Source organism: Eucalyptus grandis, chromosome 4, assembly GCF_016545825.1.
Source record: "Eucalyptus grandis isolate ANBG69807.140 chromosome 4, ASM1654582v1, whole genome shotgun sequence".
Classification (NCBI taxonomy): domain Eukaryota; kingdom Viridiplantae; phylum Streptophyta; class Magnoliopsida; order Myrtales; family Myrtaceae; genus Eucalyptus; species Eucalyptus grandis.
The window spans coordinates 12,126,391-12,146,324 of NC_052615.1; the positions used below are offsets into that span (position 1 = coordinate 12,126,391).

Consider the following 19,934-nt stretch of genomic DNA (forward strand, 5'->3'; position numbering starts at 1 on the left):
ATCGGCTCCTTTATTTCATTCTTTGCTCCTTTTATCAATGAAGCACATTTATGCTAGAGGTAATCATGGGTTTGATGGCCCGCCTAAGCCTAATGACGTGAAACGTGAAAGGGACGAGTCTAGACAAGCAATTCCCTTCCTGAGCCCGACACGTTCAAGCCATTATCGATTTCGTGTAGAAAAGATAATAACCCTTTGATCAAGCGGCCAGCTCATGAAGGGTATCGATGCCACGCCGTTATCAGTCAGGAGAGCAACACCAAAGTAATTCTTAAGTAGTTGTCAGCGGCCTACAAGAAGGCCATGATTGAGCACTGCTTCTAGGGAATGATCGATCCCTCATGGAACTTTGCAGAAGCTAATGTAGCTAGGGCACCTCTCTTGCCTCAGCAGCCCATTTCTCCATGAAGGAGATAGTAGTAATCATAGGCAAAGCTAATCCCATCTAAAGTAGCAAGAGAAGGGACAGAACCCCCATCCATGACGATGAAGAGAACGTGTTGTGTTATCAAACCGTATCCGAGGCTATTGAGAAGTGGGGACTGGGATTGGAGCACGAAAAGCAAAAGCCGGAGTGTTCGGCAATAATGATTGCGACCAGTACAGCAGCAGAGACTTTCGCGGGCAAGTTAATATTATACGAGACGAGAAGTCACGGCACAAGTCTGTCCACTTCTGTCTCTCTTTTTTTTTCGTTTTGCCATCTGGTGCAAAAAGATTAATTATTATTCATCAGTAAGCTTTGAGTCAAAATATGTTTTCCCGCCGCGCATAATGATCAAGGTTCCATTTGATCAAGTGCTTTGCTCGGACATTATATTAATCATTGATTAGTCGTGCATAGTTCACGTAAACCTTCCTGCAACGTTCAATCTTATTCAATGATTCTAATTTCTAATGAGGGTTTTCCATTTCGTGCCATGGGACCATCCATAGTACCTTGGAATATTGTACCTTGACATAAGAGTTGTAATACATCACCAACCGGTCATAATGTTGTCACGCACGGACAAAGTAATTTATTGAATGGTAGTTTGCATCGCATGAAATTTGACTTATTTTTGCCCTTCCACAGAGTTCAACATTTGGAACTACAAAAGAGTGAACATGGAAAGGGCTGGGGTTAATCAATTGATTCAAGAAAAGATGTGCGGATCTCCATTACTTCATGAATTATTTTTTTGCAAATCGGTCTCTCGACCGTTTGTTTTTGTCGGTGTCGAACAGAGAATACGTTATGGAACGCAGACAAAAACAGAGCCAAGCTTTGAGGGAAAGGAAGTACGATATGATGATGTCTAACATGAGAGGATAGAAAGCAAAGTAAAAGGAGTAAAGGGGTGTCGGAGGGTGCCCTTTTTAGCACGTGTAAAAGGCATTGAGGATAAGGGGAAGCTTCACTTCAGATGGCACGAAGCACAAAGTAGCAATGCAAGGCAGGGAAAAGATACAAAAAATAAAAGAAATAGTTCTTACAGTAAGTAATATAGATATTAAGTAATGCCCAAGCTTTTTATCCAAAACTTTCTCTCAAGCAGAGATCTGAACAAGACTAGAACTCTCAAATGCCAGGGCTAAGGAAAAAAAAAAGGAAAAATTGCACTACCCACGAACAGTGAATTGACCATAAGCTCCAGAAGTTACTCTCCAGTTCGGTTCGAAAGCCATTATCACCTGAAAGAGACCAGAGAGCATCACTGATGCAGTATCAACATAAATATCTGAAGACATGAGAAAAGCAAAGCATACGAATTTGTATAACCTGAAATGGACAAGTATTACTGGAGAAAGCAGAGTAAGATTGAGGAGCAACAATAAAATAATCTGTGCTCGGCTCCTCATAATATATCTGGTGATAGAACATACAATCCTATAGAGTTCAGTTTCCACCATATGGAATCTGGACATTCTTCCACATTGTATGGCTAACTCACAAGCAAATGGTAATTTGCCCAAGAAGCTATAACCAAGCTATTGAACTGTAAGTTAATGCCATAAAGCTCAGTACCAATTGAAATGGATGATTCGTGCCATGTTTGAAATGATTCGAGCCTGACAAATTGGTCCTTAATTAAATCAAGGATGGATTTCTTGACAGTCTTTTCATGGTAATTGTGGCAAGCATTCAACTAAATATATCGTCTCCAGTTCTACGATGGCCTGAATTTCTATTCAGTGAAGTTGAAGTTTCTGAAGTACATATGTGGATCTAGTGGCAGAGAAATGGAGTTTTGCACAGAGCCACAAAGAGCATAAATCTTAAGCAAGAAGGAACAGAGAGGAGCTGATAAGGAAAACATGCTAGTTGCAAAGCAATGCAGGACTCATCAGTGATAACTACCATAGAGCCGTAAACATCTTGCAATTTCTAAATATCAACCACACTAGGTTAATTTCATATGACCATCATATCAGATGAAAATTTGAACGTTTCTACTGGCAATTAGAATCAGCAAAAACTTCCTCAAGCAGTAACTTCTTGTGAAACGCCCATGGCCTCACAAACTCCAGATGTAATAGTTATGAATTACCAAAACCAACTTCTACACCTTAAAGTCTCTCGATTAATCTAATTCTACAGTATTTCCCAAAAAGTTACAATCTTAGATAAAAGGCAATGCAAGCTACATAGACATTGCAAATAAATAATAGAGAGAAATTTGACATAATGTGTGTAATAACAAGCAATTTTGCAATATTATTTAGTGGTACTAACTAGTACCACATTCCCCTATCACTTTCATATTCTGACCATCCCCCAAGACAATACCTCTTTTTGGCCCAAAACCCCACCCCCTTTTCTACTGTCTGTGTTCATGCACAAGAGTGTGTAATCCATTGCTATAACCTAGTTTAATTGCTCCCGTTCATAAGGTGTGTTCCCAAAATACCAAACTCAAGGCAAAGAAACAGGAGTTGAACAATTGTCTTTGGGACAAAAGGATGAGAATCCAGCCAAAGAAAGGTATTTGGACACAACTGTCACCAAGCAAAAGCACCTAAATTCGACAACAACAGCCCACATCATCAGCGATACAAAGGTCAACAAACTGAAGCTGCAAGGAATAAGAATAAATTAGATTATGCTTTCAACGCACAATCCTGCTTCCTCACATTGAAACAAATATATTAATGCCACAATAATGAGAACTTGAATTTTGTGCAAAAATTTCAAGCATGAGTAACTAGGCAGGTGAAAAGTGCATCTTAACATCTTGCTTTCAAGCAAAGCCTTCTGATTAAATCAAACATGTCTTGCATACTAGAAAACAAAAACCAATAACTCAAAAACACAATTTCTTCTGGGCCAAAAATTCCTCCTTCATATAAGCATCAATTAACTCACGGATCTATCCTCCCTCTCAGAAGCATCCCCGTCCCCCAAGACCCAAAAAAAAAAAGGAAAAAAAGAAAAGAAAAGCAGGTTCTTCTGAGGATTTAAGAGCTTGAAGCTCCAATGTTTATCACAGATGTAAATGCCTAGATATCTCAAGTGACTGTTGACGGTAGTGAGAAAACATCAGGGATAAACAGATGACAAGCATGAACAGAAGTGCACAATATCAAGATAGTGCATTGTACCAACCAGGTTTCGACCTCGAGAAAGATGAAGTGGAAACTTGTATTTTTGCCGGTAGAATCTAAGACTGCGTTCCTTATTTATCAACCCCATATTCCTAATATTAGCACATACAAACATCTAGTTACGTAATTGTGCATGCAATCAGTACATTCAAGAGACACTAATCCTATGGTTACTGAAAAGACCACCAAAAAGCAATATGAGATGAACATATCACACAAAATCCAAGCAAGATTACACAGATAATTACCAACATTGAAAAAATTGAGAAATAGATAATGTACAATGTTCACCTCTATGCTTGAGCATCAATTTCTTTGTCTTCCACATCATTTGCAGCAACAGTTATTTCACTAGCTTCAACATCTTCCACAGGGGGTTGTGCTTGCTCCTCTTCAGGCAAGGGTTCCTCCACGTAATCATTCTCAAAGGCATCAGCTGGGACCTCATAAATTCTTACTTGTGGCTTAGACGGATCCTTCACAAGAACATACTTCCCTTCATTCAATTTCATGCACAAATCCACAATAGACTTCACAATCCCCCACATATTAGAAGTATTCAGATTAATCTGTGAAGCGAAGTCCCTTGGTTTATACTGCTGTACTGCCAGAATTACATGGTTAAAATGATCACGAGGATGAACTCGCGAGACAAAACCCAGTTTCATGTAATCTGCACTTGCTAGTAGTGCTTGTGCTGTCCACTTAGCCAACTTATTAGCATTGTTCTTGAGCTCTGTTGCCAACACAGCACCTCTCTGTGTTTCCAGCTTCTGCCTCCAGTCGACACCAGAGTATTTGGAATCAAATTCATTAAGTGCATTAAGGGTCAAAAATGATCTTTGCTTGTTGATCTCATTGACACTTTGAACCTCGCATCGAGCAATGAGATGCATGTCATCATCAAGCTTCCACCGCCTGTACCTGTAAGCCACTGAGGCAACCTCCTCCCCCTCATTTGCGAATGGGTTTGGCTCATCAAAAGTAACCTTATTTCCATCCCTGATCAGAACTTGCTGTGAGAAGTTCTGATTGACATATGCTGCCTCAACACTCAAAGAATACGCCGAGTTAATATCATCCTTGGCCTCTGGCAATGGTTCTTGGGAGGTTTCATGCACAGATAGCAGATCAAGCTGGGATCCATCTCTCTTGTCAAAGAACAACTTGTTCCCGACTCTCTGAATCACAATATCCCAGGAGTAAACAGACCTAGGTGCGCACATGAGCGCAGAAAGAATAGCATCTGTTGCGAAAACTGTTGCCTTGTCCTCGTTTGCCAACCGGCGGATGACTGGATCATCAGTTGTAGTAACCTTGAAGAAATTCCTATTCTTGAACCTACATTTAAAAAAAAAGAAAAGAATAGTTAGCAGGACATCCCGAACCCATTTCATCGTAGCCTTGTATACTAAAGAGAACCTAGAAAGAGAACAGATCAATCCTCTAACGATACAGGCTTGACAACTCATCATTGCAAACACTCCCATATAGGTTAAAATCTAAGTCCCAAAAGCCCAATTCATCCATGTTGAACATATTTGTCCCCCAAACAACCACCAAAACAGCAAAAAAATTCCACGAATTCCAGGCATCATGATACAAAGGATTCAAATTTTGCACTTAGAACAAGCCTACAGGAATATTGCAAGATGCTTCCAACATCCAAGGGAACCCAGAATGCAATTTGATTGCATCCAATTGAAAAATTCATCATCGAATTACCTCCAATTCAAATTCGTTATAAAGAAAAGAAAAGAAAAACAAAATCAAGCTAACCAGATGATAGTAAATACAGGGTTCACAAAAAGGAAAGCGAAAATCACAAGGTCGCCATCGACCAACAGGCAGTACCTCTCGAGGCGTCGCTCGTTCTTCGGGGTGACGCGGTCGTAGGTCCTATCGTAGTACTCGAGGGCGCCGCAGAGCAGGAGATCCTCGGGCTCCGGCACGGCGAACGACAGCTTCGAGAAGGTCGAGAAGGGGATCTGGTCCAGCATGTTCCACTCGGGCTGTATGTCCACCGAGGACTTGAACGCTGCCGCCTCGCGCCGCGGGGCGTTGGCCCCGGGCCTGTTGAGGTTGTAGAGCCGGTCGCGGCGGGCCCGCTCCTTCTCCGCCTCGCGCTTCTTGGCCTCGACCTCCTCGTCGCGGCGCTGCGGCAGCTGGCTCCGGTGGTGCTGGTTGAACCGCCACTTGGGGCCGAACTTGGGCCGCGGCGCGGGCTTCGAGTCGACCAGCCGGAACGAGGCGTCGTCGTCGAGCGGCGCGAAGGAGTCGTCCGCCGAGAAGTCGAAGATCGAGTCCGACTGCTTGTGGCCCTTCGACTGGTTGTTGAGCGATCGGGTCCAGTCGGCGATGCGGCCGACCTTGTCCGACCGGGAGAACGGCGCGAAGGGGACGTGGAGGGGGAGGGAGGAGGCGGCGGCGGCGGTGCCGGAGGACTCCGGCGGGCCCCAGCCGTCGGGGTTGAAGGGGACGGCGCCGACCTCGAATCCTCCGACCATGGCTCGCGATCTGGAGCGGCGGTTGCGGCGGGCGGAGAGGAAGTTGGGGTTTTGACGGCGAAGGGGACGGAGGAGGAGGAGGTGCAGGGGAAGAGGAAACCCTAGCTTGGTTCGGGATGGAATAGAGAGGAGGAAGAGGGGGAAATTTGCTGATTAGCCCTTGCAATGAGGCGGTTCTCTAAAAAGCGACCCCTCAACTTTGGGTTTCTCTTTAATTGAGCCCCCTACTTGGGAAGTGTGTGTCAAATAGCCCCCTGAGACTACTAATTCCTTTTTCTTTTTTTTTTGACCTTTTGTTGAAATTTACACTTCATTCATTTAATGCTTCAGTTCACAAAAACAAGGCAAGCTAGATTTAGAACATAACAAGTCCCAGAAGGGTTGGGGGCTTAGATAGTTGATTAGAACACAGACTTTCTTTATAATGGGCTTTCACAATTCAATTTGCAACTTGATTAGCATCACATGGATAATGGACTATTGAGACTCCTTTTGTTTGGGTTGTTAAACCATTGCATTCATCAAATAAGCATCCGAGGGCCTATGGGTTTTGAAATGGGTTTGATAAGCACTGAATAACGGATAAACTACTCCGAGACTATGTTGTCAGGGATTAATTTGGCCCGATAGTCGAGCACATGCATCTCCCGTGTTTTTTGTCCAAGAATAAAAATATTGCAGGAAATTAAAGTTGTAAAAGAAAATGAACTCTAGAGAGAGAGAGAGAGAAGGGGGGAGGCATAGGGGCCGGTTGGATGGTGTCCTAAAACCGGCCATGGTTTGGCGTCCCTTACAAAGCATGGGCGATTACGCTGCCATCGTCGAGAAAAGGAAGTCCAACGTGTAGTCAGTCACGCAAACAGCGAGGATGAGCTCGTTCTTGGTCGGAACAAGTTGGGATTTTGTGAAAGCCTCTTGACCGGTGGAAATCAGGCATTGGAGACCCTAAGGTCCACCGTTCATGGTCAGTTCGTGATTGGTACAATAGCCCAAAAGTTAGGTACTCATATGGTATTCCCTTTGTTGAGTGGGAGGAGGAGAGGTCGCTGCTAGCAAACGGCAAATACAGATTTTCTTTGATAGCACGATTCCGTAGTAGGAGGCCTACTCTCCAGGAGATTGGAGAGTGGTGCTCCAAGGCATGGAGCTTGACTGGTAAGATCTCTCTTGCCTTTCCTTCCTTTTTTGTCCATGTGAAGAAATCACTAGATTTATGTCTTCTGAATTTGAGGGTTGCTAGCATTGTTTTGAAATCCTCCATCAGAGTGATGTCTTTCCTGTTTTGCCGTCCCTTTCTATCTATTTGTTCCTTGATGAAGTTGAAGTCCCCATCCCTACTAATGAAATATCACCCAGGTAGCAAGAAGGTAAGCGGTATTATAGCAGGTGTAGTAGCAAACCAAAGTGATCCAGAATAAGTGGTTTAGCCACTTGACGTCGTCCTTGATAAGTAAGGGAGATCGGTCTTTCAATTGGCAAAAAGTTTTGAAAAAGTATAATGCAGGAGGCTGCTAAAAAAATTCACACAATTCTTGTATAGAAACAATAGCATCAATATAGCTTTTAGAGGGCCCTCCCCTCTCTTATATTACTTGTTGGAGTTCCCCTGTGAAGACCGATGATACCAGGAACCAAATTAGATCGACGGCACCAGAGACCGGAAATACAATAAATTAACTAGAACCAGATCAGATCGAGGGTAGCCAACCGAAAGTTGATTGCTGCTAACTATTAAATGGGTCACTATGCTTAACACAAAGCCTTTTCAATCCTTCTTCACCACGGCCGAGGAAGGGGCGGATCTTGTCAGGCGTAGAGATGCTAGCTTAGATACATGCATCTCTTGACCTCACGCCTTCCTATTTGATTCAATCAATCGTCTGAAAGTGCTCACTAGGCTTAAATAGAATATAGAGCCTATATGCTTACCGAATTCCTTTTATCCGAGGTCAGCTGTTCCCCTTCGAAGATCCATGGCCCTGGATATTCTATCGATGACTCCGGAACCCAAATTCAATAGACTTCTTCACTACTCCTATAGGAAGGGGTTCTCCTTCCCAACACTGGATCAATCACTAAGCGAATGTGCAACTATCAAACCATCTGTTTTTCAATACTTTTTTTTTCTCTCTTTATCATTTCTACCTCAAAATACTCATGAAATCCATATGATAGGGTGTGATTAGTACGTAACCAAGTCTTAATGTTTCTGAAATCACATGCATGGATTGCTCGCTGTTTAACCTATGTTTGCTCGAACTAATCCACGTGGGCTGCAGGGACTTCGAGAGGTTCAACCTTGGGCTCGGGAGATGAGTCGGCCCAAACAAGGGATGGATGGCCACCTGACGGGACCGATTTTCAGGTCCGGTCAGTGGGTGTTCAAGACCCCTTGAGGCTTTTATTATCTATGTTAAAAATAAAAATGACAAAAAATAGATAAGTTGTTATATAATGAAAAAGAGATTTTTCAGTTTTATACTATATCAAAAAATGTGTTTTTCCTTACTACCAGCGAGATGATTTTTATACGGAATATATAAAACGTTATGGGTATATCTGAGAATGCATTTTTCTTTAATATGCTAAAAACAAAACATATAAAATGTTTAATTATGTTAACTAAAGTAAATAAAAAATAAATTAGAATAAAAAAAGGAGTGGGGTCATTACTTTGAATTGCAATTGAAAGATTAAGGGCGTTTTGTTTTTTTTTTTTTTTAGTGTAAATGGGATTGGGTGTAGTCATTTAGAGGATGAAAATAGTGCTGTTCTTTTTCTTTTGGGCATTATTGCTCATGGGTCTGACCAAGGTTTAATAACGAGGCCATTATTAATTATTTTTCAAGATGGCTCGGGTCATTATTTCCACCTTACTATATGGCGATAACATTCTCTAACTTATTGAGTCGACAAAAATAAACCGAAGAAAGCCAATTAATTAAAATCACAAATGGAATGGGTGAAAATTGTTATTTGTTGAAAATGTAAAAGCAACACATTGTCTATGTTCGAACCACGTTCATATAAATTCATTTTCTCTCTTATACTTACTAATGTGCTCAAGCTGATTTCTTAACGGATTTTGTGCAACGATTTTGAACCTTGTCAATAATATAAGTTAATCAACATATCTTAAATGTATTTAACCATCATTAGAGTTCACAAATTTAACCAAAGAACTCCCTTAAAAACTTGAACTATAGGAGTGTATATTTCAAGGAGTTATTAGAGATTGAGCTTTAGAGAGGCATTGTCAAAAAATATATATGCTACTAATACTCTATAGTAAATGTACCCATCTTATTTAGATTTATGGATCATAAGATTTATGAGATGTTGATAAAAATCATCAGATTGATTGGTATGTATTAAAGGTATATTTTACCTTTTCATCAATCACCACTAATGAGGTCCAAATTGAGTTATATTGGACCATTTAAATCTTAAATGCATGTAAAGTTATTTGTGGGATGAAAAATGTGTGAGCCTCGGTTTTTTGGACCCCTTTATACTCATAGTAAAAAAATTTCTTAAAATTCTAAATTATATTAACTGTAACATATTTATTTTAATTTTTTTGTGACAAAAAAATTCCTAAACTTGTCTTGAAGTAACACATTTACCTTTCATTAGGGTTTTGTTAGTAAATCACTGCTAAAAATTGGTCGTAGTGGCGCTGATGTGACACCATTTGTGCTCCACATCAGGAAAAAAATTCAAAAGAAAATTCAAAAAAAAGAAAAAAGAAAAAAGCAAATTCTAAGTTACCGTTCATCATCGTCTTCAAGCTCACGGTCACCCAGCCAAAGCTCCTCCGGTGCTCGTTCGTTGCTGTCAACTGCCGCTTGGACCTTCGGCAGTGTTGGTCGACCCTTGCTTCACCACCTGCCATGACCGCTCAAGCTCGAGCCATGGCCTCAGGCTCTGCGACATGGGATCAACAATGATGGCTTTTCTTGAAGAAGTGTGACTCGAATCTTCTGGATTGCACACACCTTTTGACTCTATCTCTTTCGTTTTCCTCTTCTTAATTGTCTTGAACGAGTCACAAATGACCAAAGGTAGCTTCGAAGACCCTCAGTCATCAACCTCCCTCCATGTCGCAGACCCTCTCGGGCCAAACGTCGAGCTTGACCTACCATGGTAACCGCAAGCTTTAAAGCCAGATTCAATCTCGAAGCTCGCGGCTGCCATGGCCAGATCTGGTGTGTGTTCAAGCAAGGGCTGACGAACGCTGCCGGAGGAGCAGGTGGCAATGGGTAGTGACGGACAAGCGATGCCGAGCTTGAAGACAATGAATAGTAACTTCTCGATGAATAGCAACTTCGATTTTTTTTTTCTTTTTAATCTTTTTCAGATGTGGCGCAATGCCACTTATCCTTTAAAAAAAATTACTAATGCCATGTTAGATCAACCTTATATTTTTAATAGTGATGTCTAATAAAACCTTAAAGAAAGATAAATGTATCACTCTGATATCGGTTTAAAGTAGGGGTAAGTGATTCCAAGTTCCTTATAGGTTCCGCTTGGAACCTGGAACCTACCATTTTTTGGAACCTGGAACCTACCCGTCGGAACCAAGAACCTGGAATCTACCCTGTCACAGGTTCCAGGGTCGGTTCCAGGTTCCAACAGGTTCTTTTTTTTTTTTGTTCATTTTAGTTTAAAAAAACGGAAAAGAATGCAACAATAACAAATAAGCTTGTCATTCGTCAAAGATAATACAAAATGATATATGCTAGTCAACTTGGGAAGAATGTAATAATATAGTTTTTCTCAGAAATAGAGAGTTCATGAAGGCCTAACATAGCTAACATTACCAACAATTAAGCAGAAGGATCGAGGATCAAAGCGGGATTTAGGAAAAAAACTCATACCTTCAAAGGAAAATGAAAATGCTTGTGAACTTGGAGGAAAAGAGAGATATATGCTCGAAAATTTCAAATTCCAATACAACATGATCTCTTCAATATTTCGAGACATGAATTTTAAATTGGCACACCACGAACAAACAAGCGCAAAACTTCTTCTTCTTTTTTTCACACACTTACATTAAAAAAAAAAAAACCGAGAATTTTGCTTTAGCACTTGTGACAAATTCATATCTATACCTTCAAAAACTTTGCAGGCATCGATTGCCTAATGTTATCCGGCAAGTCTCACTAGTAAATTTTACTAATTACTTGAATCATCAGCTTGGGCAACCTTCACTTCGTCACCAAATTGATGAGCTTTCCAACTGCTGCACTTGTACAAGTGAGACTTGGGACTGTCAAGAACTTCCAAGCATCAATTGGATGATACAACATTGACTAATAGGAACTTCCTACTTCCTGTATTGTAGTAACTTCTAAGCATCAATTGGATGATACAACAGGTGAAATCTCACTTGTACAGGCAATAGCGCAAAATTATGCACCTATACAGTCTCACTTTGCCCCGCCTTTCCAATTGAGTCAAAGAACGCTAGCAAAAAATTTAAAAAGCGATCCTCTTTAAAAAAATAGGTTTTTCAGCAAGCACATGAAAATTACTTGCACAGTAGTGCTACTCCAAGTCTAGTGTTTATGTCCAATATAATGCTTGGATTTCCATCCCCCTCCTCTCTCTCTCACCCACCTCATCTTCTACGTCTCCATCGCTTGCTAGAAGCTCACCCTTGGCCTCGCCGCTACAAGCAAAGGATACTAATTATGCTTGTATTCGTGGTTATTAGCACAAAATTGACTAATACAACATTCCAACTAAAGATTTGGTTTTGCTTGTCAGCACAAAACTTGCCATTAGTGGGAACTTGATCCACACTAGATAAGATTATTATTCAGCAACAAATGAGTCAAAGTGCATCAGCCTGCCGAACTAGAGAATCAACTTTAAGATAGATTTTACTGATCAACACCAATTATTTCAGCCACCAACATAAGAGAGATAAAGCAAGAAAAAATTAGAACACTCCAATCACCTCTTATAAGCAATTCAAGAAAACCAAGAGGTTCAATCGCGAACAAACGATGGAGAGAGGGGGCAGTAGAGATTACCAGCATGTAAGTCGGCTGAGAGAAGCTCCTCGAGTCCTTGAAACCTAAATTCTGCACTTCGCAAGAAACAAAATCAGAAAGAGAAAGAGAAATAAAAAATTTCACATATAGAAGACACAAAACCCACGCCACAGAGAGAGAGAGAGAGAGAGAGAGAGAGAGAGAGAGAGAGAGAGAGAGAGAGAGAGAGAGCAGAGAGACATAGCCAAAGAATGCTACGGAGGACGCCCGAGGGCGCAAGCGGTGGGTGAGTGGCAGCCGAAGAATGGAGGACGCCCGAGGGCGTCGTCGTCGGGCGTCGGGGTGAGGGTGCACAACGGAGGGGGCGAGTGGTGTTTAGTAGCGGGCGAGTGGGGGTGAGCGGCATCGACTTCAAGGGCGGCAAGTGACGGGGCATTGTCGTCAACATCGTCGTTCGGGGGCAAGCGGCGTCGTCAAGGGAGGGCGTCGTCGAGGGATTCAAGGTAGGGATATGGAGGAGTCGAGGGACAGGGGTTTGGGCGGAGGTTTCACCAGTGATTTAGGGTTTGGGCGGAAGTTCAAAAATTGGGACACCGCCGGATCAAAATATTTAGGGTTTTAGGTTTAGGAAGTAAGGTTCCTATAAGAACCGGAACCGAAACCGAAACCGAGAAACGCTAGTTTCCCAAAAAAGGGAACTGGGAACCGAAACTGGCCTCTCTGGAACCGGGAACCGAACCGGAACCTACGGTTTGGTTCTCGGTTCTCGGTTCTACCCGAGAACCGCGCTCACCCCTAGTTTGAAGTTCTTATGTCACGAGAAAAAAATGGGGCAAATGGGTTAGTTACTCAGCATAGTTTGGAATTTGAGTGCTTCACTTGTTCAATCTTGAGGGGTAAGTATATTATTAGTGTCAAAAGTTAAGTAAGATGCTCACTTTGAGGCCAAAAGTTTAAGTGTCAAAAAGTTTGAAAAACAATCATTTTAGTGCCAACTCCGATCTGATTGATCGGAAATCTGACGTGACACTTTTTTTTATTAATTTTTGAAGTTGATATGGTTCGCTGGAGAGTATAGTCAACATCTAAACCACAAAATAACGTCGTTTGATGTCTTTCCCCCAAGTCAGAACCCTAAAACCCCAAATTGAGAGAAAGAGAAGGCATAGCAGGGCTTTCCCGTTGTCTTCTTCCCCAAAGAACAACACCAGCACTAGCACTAGCGATACTTGCAACGGCATCAACACCAACACCAACAAAACTTCGCCTCCGGTTCGTTTGACATTGTTGACAAGCCCAAGCTCCTCTCCTCCTCCTCCTCCTCCTCCTTCTCCTTCCCCCTTTAGAAGGACCCACTTTAGCCGCTCCCTGAGTAGAGCCCAATCCACCATCTCCATCTATGCCCTCCTTGTTTCCCTCACCCTCCTTGTCTTTTTTATCTCCACCTTTGATCCCCCTTCTTCCTCCTTCTCCTCCGCCCTCACCTCCTATTCTTCCCGTCGCTTCTTGCCTAAGAAACAACCTCAACCTCTCATTGCTCACCTAGTCGAGCAACTACAACGGAGGCCAAGCAACAATGGCCGAGCGACAGTGGCCAAGTGAGCTAGGTCGGCATTGGGCGAGAATCGAACAAAAAAACCCTAATTTCAATCCCATATGAGCTGTGCGGCGTCGTTTTTGTGAGGCCATCCACATATGACGGCAAAACGACGTTGTTTTCTTAAGGAGGATGGAAAAAGACATCGTTTGAAAGTCATGTCGATTTTTATATATATAAAAGCCACGTAATCATTTTGGTCGGATTCTTTTGCCAATGGTACCAAAGTGATTGTTTTTTTTCTCTAATTTAGCATTTAAGTGATTTGACGAAAATTTTTGTCACCAAAGTGAGCGCCGTACACAACTTTTGGTACTAATAGTGTACTTACCCCCAATCTTGAAGCCCGTGGCTACCATGCCTAGATCTCGTGTGTTTCAAGCAAGGGTTGATGAACACTGTTGGAGGAGCAAGTGGCAATGGGTAGCAATGGACAAGCGATTGCAAGCTTGATGACAATGAGTAGTAACTTCTTGATGAGCAGCAACTTCAAATTTTCATTTTATTTCTTTTTGATCATTTCAGATGTGGCATTTGGGTGTTGCCATATCAACACCACTTATCCTTGAAAAGCATTACTAATGCTGTGTTAGATCAATCTTAGATTTTCTAGAGTGATTTTTAATAAAATCCTAATAAAAAATAAATATGTCACTCGGATATAAGTTTGAAATTCTTATGTCACGGGAAAAAGAATGGGTAAATGGGCTATAGTGGACATAGTTAGGGATTTGAGCGCTTCACTTATCATTTTAAATGCTAGGACATGCAGATGCAAGTTAGAAAATAAATATCCAACCAAAGTTGCATCTTAAGGCATCACGGATGTTTAATGTTGGCACCCAGATTCTTTAGTATGCATAGATGAAGCAAGCAATTTTGCCACCCACTAGTGGTCTGATTGATGGTATCAGCTCGAGGGAATTATTTTAAACTCTGAATATGTCCAGTAGAGCTTCGAAAAAAATGCAGAAGGTGATGGCGTTGCTTTCCTTTCTGACATCTTAAATCCTCAGGAGTTCAACCGGTTCCAAATCACGAGGCAAACCTAAAAATAGGACAACTATCAATGGCAAATCATATTCGAACAAAAGTTTGTATCCCTCGGATCATCTTCCGAGGTTAAAGAAACCGAATTGCCATTCATATCGGAAAGAAGAAACGATTACCGATAAAACTAAATCTGACAGCAAAAGATGATCTACATGGACTAACAACTGATTTCAGATCTCACATTGGAGCCAAAGCCATGGAAAATCAGGGTTCGAATAAGTAGAACATGGAATTCCGCTTCTACACACACGAACGATCAAGTGATGATTGTCAACTCGGTTCTCACGCTGTTACAGCAAGGAAAATTCTACATCTTGAAAAATATCATCTTATAACATCAGGGCTGTCGTCCATGATATATCATCTGATTTTGCAACAAATCTATTATAGAAGAAGCAGATGACAGAGCAGCTTCTAATCCAACGCATAACTTCTCCTTTCTGGGTTCTGCTGATGGTACCTCATCCACTGCATAAAACACATTACTTTTGTGAACTGAATAATATTACTCAGTTATATGGGAAACTTATCTCTTCGCACATCCTCGTAGAAAATATTACATCAACCTCAACATCCCTGAAGTTGCTTAGTTGCAAGAAAGGGGTATTCTACAATCTTTTGCTCATTTTCAAAAAGTTGACACGAAAGTCCAGGCATTTTACTTTCATCATGCTAAAATCGTACATTGGCAGGTGCTTTTCCTATTTTGTCCTGATATGTTTAACAATCTCATACCCTTCTGTCAGAACGTCAGACGTAGCTGCACTACAAAGATAGTGAACATCAATGCATTGGAAGGCTAGTGGTACAATGCATGCCCATGTAAGCACTCTTCCACTATCACAGTGAGTGTAACTATCAACTGTTCTGGCAAAAATTTTCCTATTTATAACTTTCTACAGAAGTGAAATGAAACATAAAACTATATCATGAAATATTCATGAAATATTTCCATTTAACTTAAGGCTCCCATATAGTGGGACCAAACTACTAGGGTTCTGACTGTGTGCTGATTAAAGAATGAGTGGAGTCATAGGCAATTTTTGTTTTGATAGGACAATAACGACATCCGAAAGCACTTGGTTGATTGTGACTCTTTTTTCTTGTTTTCTTGCCTTATGTTGCTCTTCAACATAATTGACAATCATAAATATTCTCTCATTCTCACCACATAGCAGTGTTCAATCACTTATACTTCATACATAAGCAAGTTCAGGTAAGACTCTCTATGCCTAAATCAGCATAGTTCTACATAGGGGCATGCTTCTGGACCTCGTTCCCAGTTGCTGTAAAGATGTGCCACTTTATTTTCCTTGATGGATATTATTCAGCTTTCACTGTATTATTGTCCTATTGCAGCAGATTACTTTGTAATCACTAGTAGAAATCAGGCTTTTGCTACAAGCCCGTTTGCATTTTCTTTCTCAGAGGAAAAGTGAATGACCCACAACTAACATCAAACATATTGGGACCGATACAATGATTCCAAATTATGTTTTCAAGTTCAAATAATGTAAATTTGTGTACATACATGCAGCAACCTTCTTGAATCCTGGCTCTATGAGCGTGCATATACTTCTTGTGGTACATCTCTGATGAGAAAATAAATAAAATTAATGCCTCGTGTTTCCCATGTATATAACTATATATTGTCGCACAGATCAGATGAAAATGTACACAAACCGTCCTTTTTCTTTCAGTTCATCGTGACATATTTTCATTTTCTTGCAACAAAGTCAAAATTTTAACCAAGGGCCAATAGTCTATTTAGAAAGTAAGTGTCTGAAAAATAATATGAGTCTAATTTTTCGGCATCAAATTTTCATATTTATTGATCATAGGAAATTAGGAAATGCTGCTGATACTTGATGCTCTAACCGTTAACAGGAATCAAATGCTTGTTAGTCATAGAAATCGTTACCGAGGGCCAATAGTCTCTTCAGAAATCAAGTGTCTGAAAAAGTTGTCTCTGTGCATTATCTTGGACACATTTCCTTAATCTCTCATATATTCTTGCAGAATCAAGACTTGGTGCACAGTCCCCGACCTACATTCACAACGCAATAGAATGCTCAAGAATCATCAGAAATCTTGCGACAACCTTCTCCAATAGCATTGGATATAATGATGTTTTTGAGAACGAACTTATACACCTACCTCACAATGAATAGAGTGGAATGCTTTGTCTTCCAGAACGGAAAAGCTCGCGTTTAAGATCTTGACCCCATCTTCATGAAGCAGACTGATGACGTGATTGAACATGAACTGATGATCCAACCCAGTAATGAGAATGACCTGTAAAGACGAACCACTTTGGTGAATCTCAATTTCTGGTGAATTTGAGGCTACATCCATCCCATTGTTCATGCTTGTGTTCATCTTTGCGATCCCTAACAAGCTCTCTTTCTTTTCCTTCATCTTCTCCAAGTTAATCTGCAGCTTCTTGATGTAATTAGTTGCTTCATGAAGTTGATCCGGAAGAGATGTCACCTCCTTCGATACAGAAAGAAAAATAAAATAAAATAGATGTGAGCTTGAAGAGTTTGGTTAGTGCGAGTTTTGCAGTCTCAATTGTCTCATATAATATTTTCACCTTCCCTGCTGGATTGTTTATCTGAGATATGCTAAATTAATTCATGAAAATTCAGTAGTGATCTCAATAATAGAAAGACTACACAAAATGAAGATGCATTAACAAATCTGTAAATCGAGAATATTTAATATAAAAGAAAATGGCAGGAGGATTTATAAAAATTTGAACATTGACTCTCAAAAAGCAAAGGAAAATCTCCTAAAAAGTAAAACGTGCAGTAGTGGCGAGAGCTCAGTGGAGAGAGCTCAGTGGAGAGAGAGAGAAGGAGAGAGAGAGACCGTCGGGCTATGATGGTGAACAAGAGAATTGAGCTGGGAATAGAGGGCCTTCATGTGATGTCGCCGGTTTCTCTCGATCAATTTCCGGTCACTTTTTGAAGAGCTAGGGCCGTTCTCCATCAAAAGTATTCCCGCACCAGCTCAACAAGAACAGCAGCAACACCATAAACAACAGAAACACTAAGTCTTTTTCAGAGACATGCTATGAACATTATATGTGGCTACGACTGCATAGTTCCTGTGCAGTTGCCTTTTTTCAGAATAATAAAGCAAAAAAGCAAGACCTAAATAAATCATTAGATGCCACAGAGAAAAAGGGATTTCTAATTTGAGGGAATGGTGGGGCACTTCCTCTTTTATGGGAGGGCTGGACCACACCTTGGTCTGTCCATTTTTGTTAACGAAAGAAATATCAACTTCCATGCACTGTGCATATTTCGGCTTCTAGAGAGATGTCAGACCAGAAAGGAATGGACCTTGGCAAATCAAATTTCCCAAAGGACAAGATAGTGTGCGAGATTCATTTTTGGAGGATTTCACATTCGAATGCTGAACCTATACACCACACGCACAGCATTTTGACCATGTCATAAACTGTCCAACATGTCACCTTCCTACCTAGAATCGAAGACTTGCAGGGTTGAAATCGAATAGGGATTGTTCACACGGTAAAAGTGCATAGGATCAGGTGTTGAGATTCAACGGTCCCGAGTTTAATACATCTCTTGGAAAACGCACGAACCAGACTCCAGACTTAATCAGATATTTTGGCAAAAGTTCTGTGTTTATAAGATAGGTTGAATCATTTCTCCACCCCGGAGTGATGAAATGCCATTTCTAGCTACCCCATTTTATAGTCACAGATACGATCATAGTATTTAGCCAAGGAGAGAAAAGCGTAAAGACCAAGCAACATATGCCCATGTATGTAGAAAGAGGTAGACACGCATATATCTGTTGGCTATCATGGTTCGTTTCGTGTCGAGGAATTTCAACACGGTTGTGATGGTTCTCTTTAACTGAAATTATTCTTTGCCTTTTCTGCAGAACTTTATGTGCTGGTCCTTGCATACTTATTCACCCCGTCGTTATTGTCAGTTTGATCTCATATATTCTCTAGACTTTATACCTAGCCAATCAATATAGAAAAAGTCATAAGCTCTCTTTTCCATTATCTATAGATAAGAAGAGAATATATTGGATCGACTTGACTATATAGATACAGTGCATAATCCCATGATCAGTTGGGACTGACTTTATTTTTTTAATTGCATAAGGTATTTACTGAAATGAATCATGTGACCAAAATGAGGATAGCATAAATAAATTTAAACCGAGTAATTTCTTGATAATATAGAGACATATATATGCACTCGTGAACGAAGTAGACGACATGAGTAGGTCTCGCACCGTCCAGTGTGAACATTCTGGCATTTAGTAGGTTTTTCAAATTGAAGTTTGACTGGTGCGTGTAACCGTACGATAGGAAAAAGGCCGTTTTCCCACTGTGGGAAAGAACAAGATGGACCTATTGTGACGTGTCAGTATCACTGGCCCTAACCTTATCCACAACAGAAGTTATGGTGCAGCATTTTGATTGGACGATCCTCGATCCCGTCGGGACATGTGGTTGGTTCATGAGCACGTTATCCCCTACATGTGTTCCCCTAGCGTGGATCAAGGCCTTCCCAAAGATGGGTATAGCACCTGCGGATTGGAAAAAGCGCTGCTCCTCATCTCATATCCCAAATGGCTTTTCTCTGTTATTATTGTGCACCACTGAGGTCTGAAACGTCAGCGCAGCATCGTAATAAAGGAGTGGGAACAAGATACCCTCCCCACATAAAGTGACTTTTGAGAGAGAGAGAGGGGGGTGGGGGGAGAGAGAGAGAGCGAGAGAGAGAGAGAGAGAGAGAGAGCGAGAGATGATTTGAGTGGACTTGACTTATGGACGACTAGGGATGGGTCTTTGGAGTCTTTGTGGATCGTAACTTGAGGAGGAGAATTAGACACATTAGTAATCTTTGCTTTGAGCTCTTAATTAATTCAAACACATCACCAGCCTGGCCCTGCCGCTCGTTTACTGTAGTAAGGAATGAAAGCATGGGGGACAATGGAGAATCGCATACCCATGCTCTCTTTGTCCTCTCAAATCTTTGTGGCTACCACGTGCCCTCTTTTGAGTGATTCAAAGGATGATACCCTTCTCTTCTCGAGTCATCGAGGTCCAGAGAGCACAAGAAAGCGCATCATTTAATACTTTTATCATGTAATGTGATATCATTATTTTGTTCACCTATCTATCTAACAAGTATTTTC

The 19,934-nt window shown here is 41.1% G+C and overlaps 2 protein-coding genes across 3 annotated transcripts; both read right to left on the minus strand.

Moving 5' to 3' along the window:
* Positions 1–1,378: 1,378 nt before the first annotated feature.
* Positions 1,379–6,201, minus strand: LOC104441007 (eukaryotic translation initiation factor 3 subunit D). The gene is made up of 3 exons (XM_010053998.3): positions 5,440–6,201; positions 3,877–4,926; positions 1,379–1,674 (listed from the first exon to the last, which is right to left on the minus strand). The coding sequence occupies exons 1-2, from the start codon at positions 6,090–6,092 to the stop codon at positions 3,879–3,881; spliced, it is 1,701 nt and encodes a 566-aa protein (XP_010052300.1). The 5' UTR covers positions 6,093–6,201; the 3' UTR covers positions 1,379–1,674; positions 3,877–3,878.
* An 8,708-nt stretch (positions 6,202–14,909) lies between these two features.
* LOC104441008 (transcription factor bHLH162) lies at positions 14,910–17,875 on the minus strand. Of its 2 annotated transcripts, XR_005550458.1 has the most exons (5): positions 17,616–17,875; positions 16,902–17,237; positions 16,666–16,791; positions 16,276–16,336; positions 14,910–15,212 (listed from the first exon to the last, which is right to left on the minus strand). XR_005550458.1 is itself a non-coding variant. In XM_010054000.3 (4 exons), exons 1-3 carry the CDS (start codon positions 17,733–17,735, stop codon positions 16,684–16,686), a joined length of 564 nt encoding a protein of 187 aa, XP_010052302.1. In that variant the 5' UTR covers positions 17,736–17,875; the 3' UTR covers positions 14,910–15,212; positions 16,666–16,683. The 2 variants fall into 2 exon arrangements, 1 of the variants encoding a protein (XP_010052302.1); XM_010054000.3 differs by lacking the exon at positions 16,276–16,336.
* Between the last annotated feature and the right edge of the window lie 2,059 nt (positions 17,876–19,934).

Coding starts and splice junctions, on each gene's coding strand:
- LOC104441007 (XM_010053998.3), bottom strand. CDS start 6,092: ATGGTCGGAGGATTCGAGGTCGGCGCCGTCCCCTTCAACCCCGACGGC. Junction 4,927..5,439: donor AACGAGCGACGCCTCGAGAG/GTACTGCCTGTT, acceptor TTTTAAATGTAG/GTTCAAGAATAGGAATTTCT.
- LOC104441008 (XM_010054000.3), bottom strand. CDS start 17,735: ATGGAGAACGGCCCTAGCTCTTCAAAAAGTGACCGGAAATTGATCGAG. Junction 17,238..17,615: donor TTCACCATCATAGCCCGACG/GTCTCTCTCTCT, acceptor TCTGTATCGAAG/GAGGTGACATCTCTTCCGGA. Junction 16,792..16,901: donor TCCACTCTATTCATTGTGAG/GTAGGTGTATAA, acceptor TTGTGAATGTAG/GTCGGGGACTGTGCACCAAG.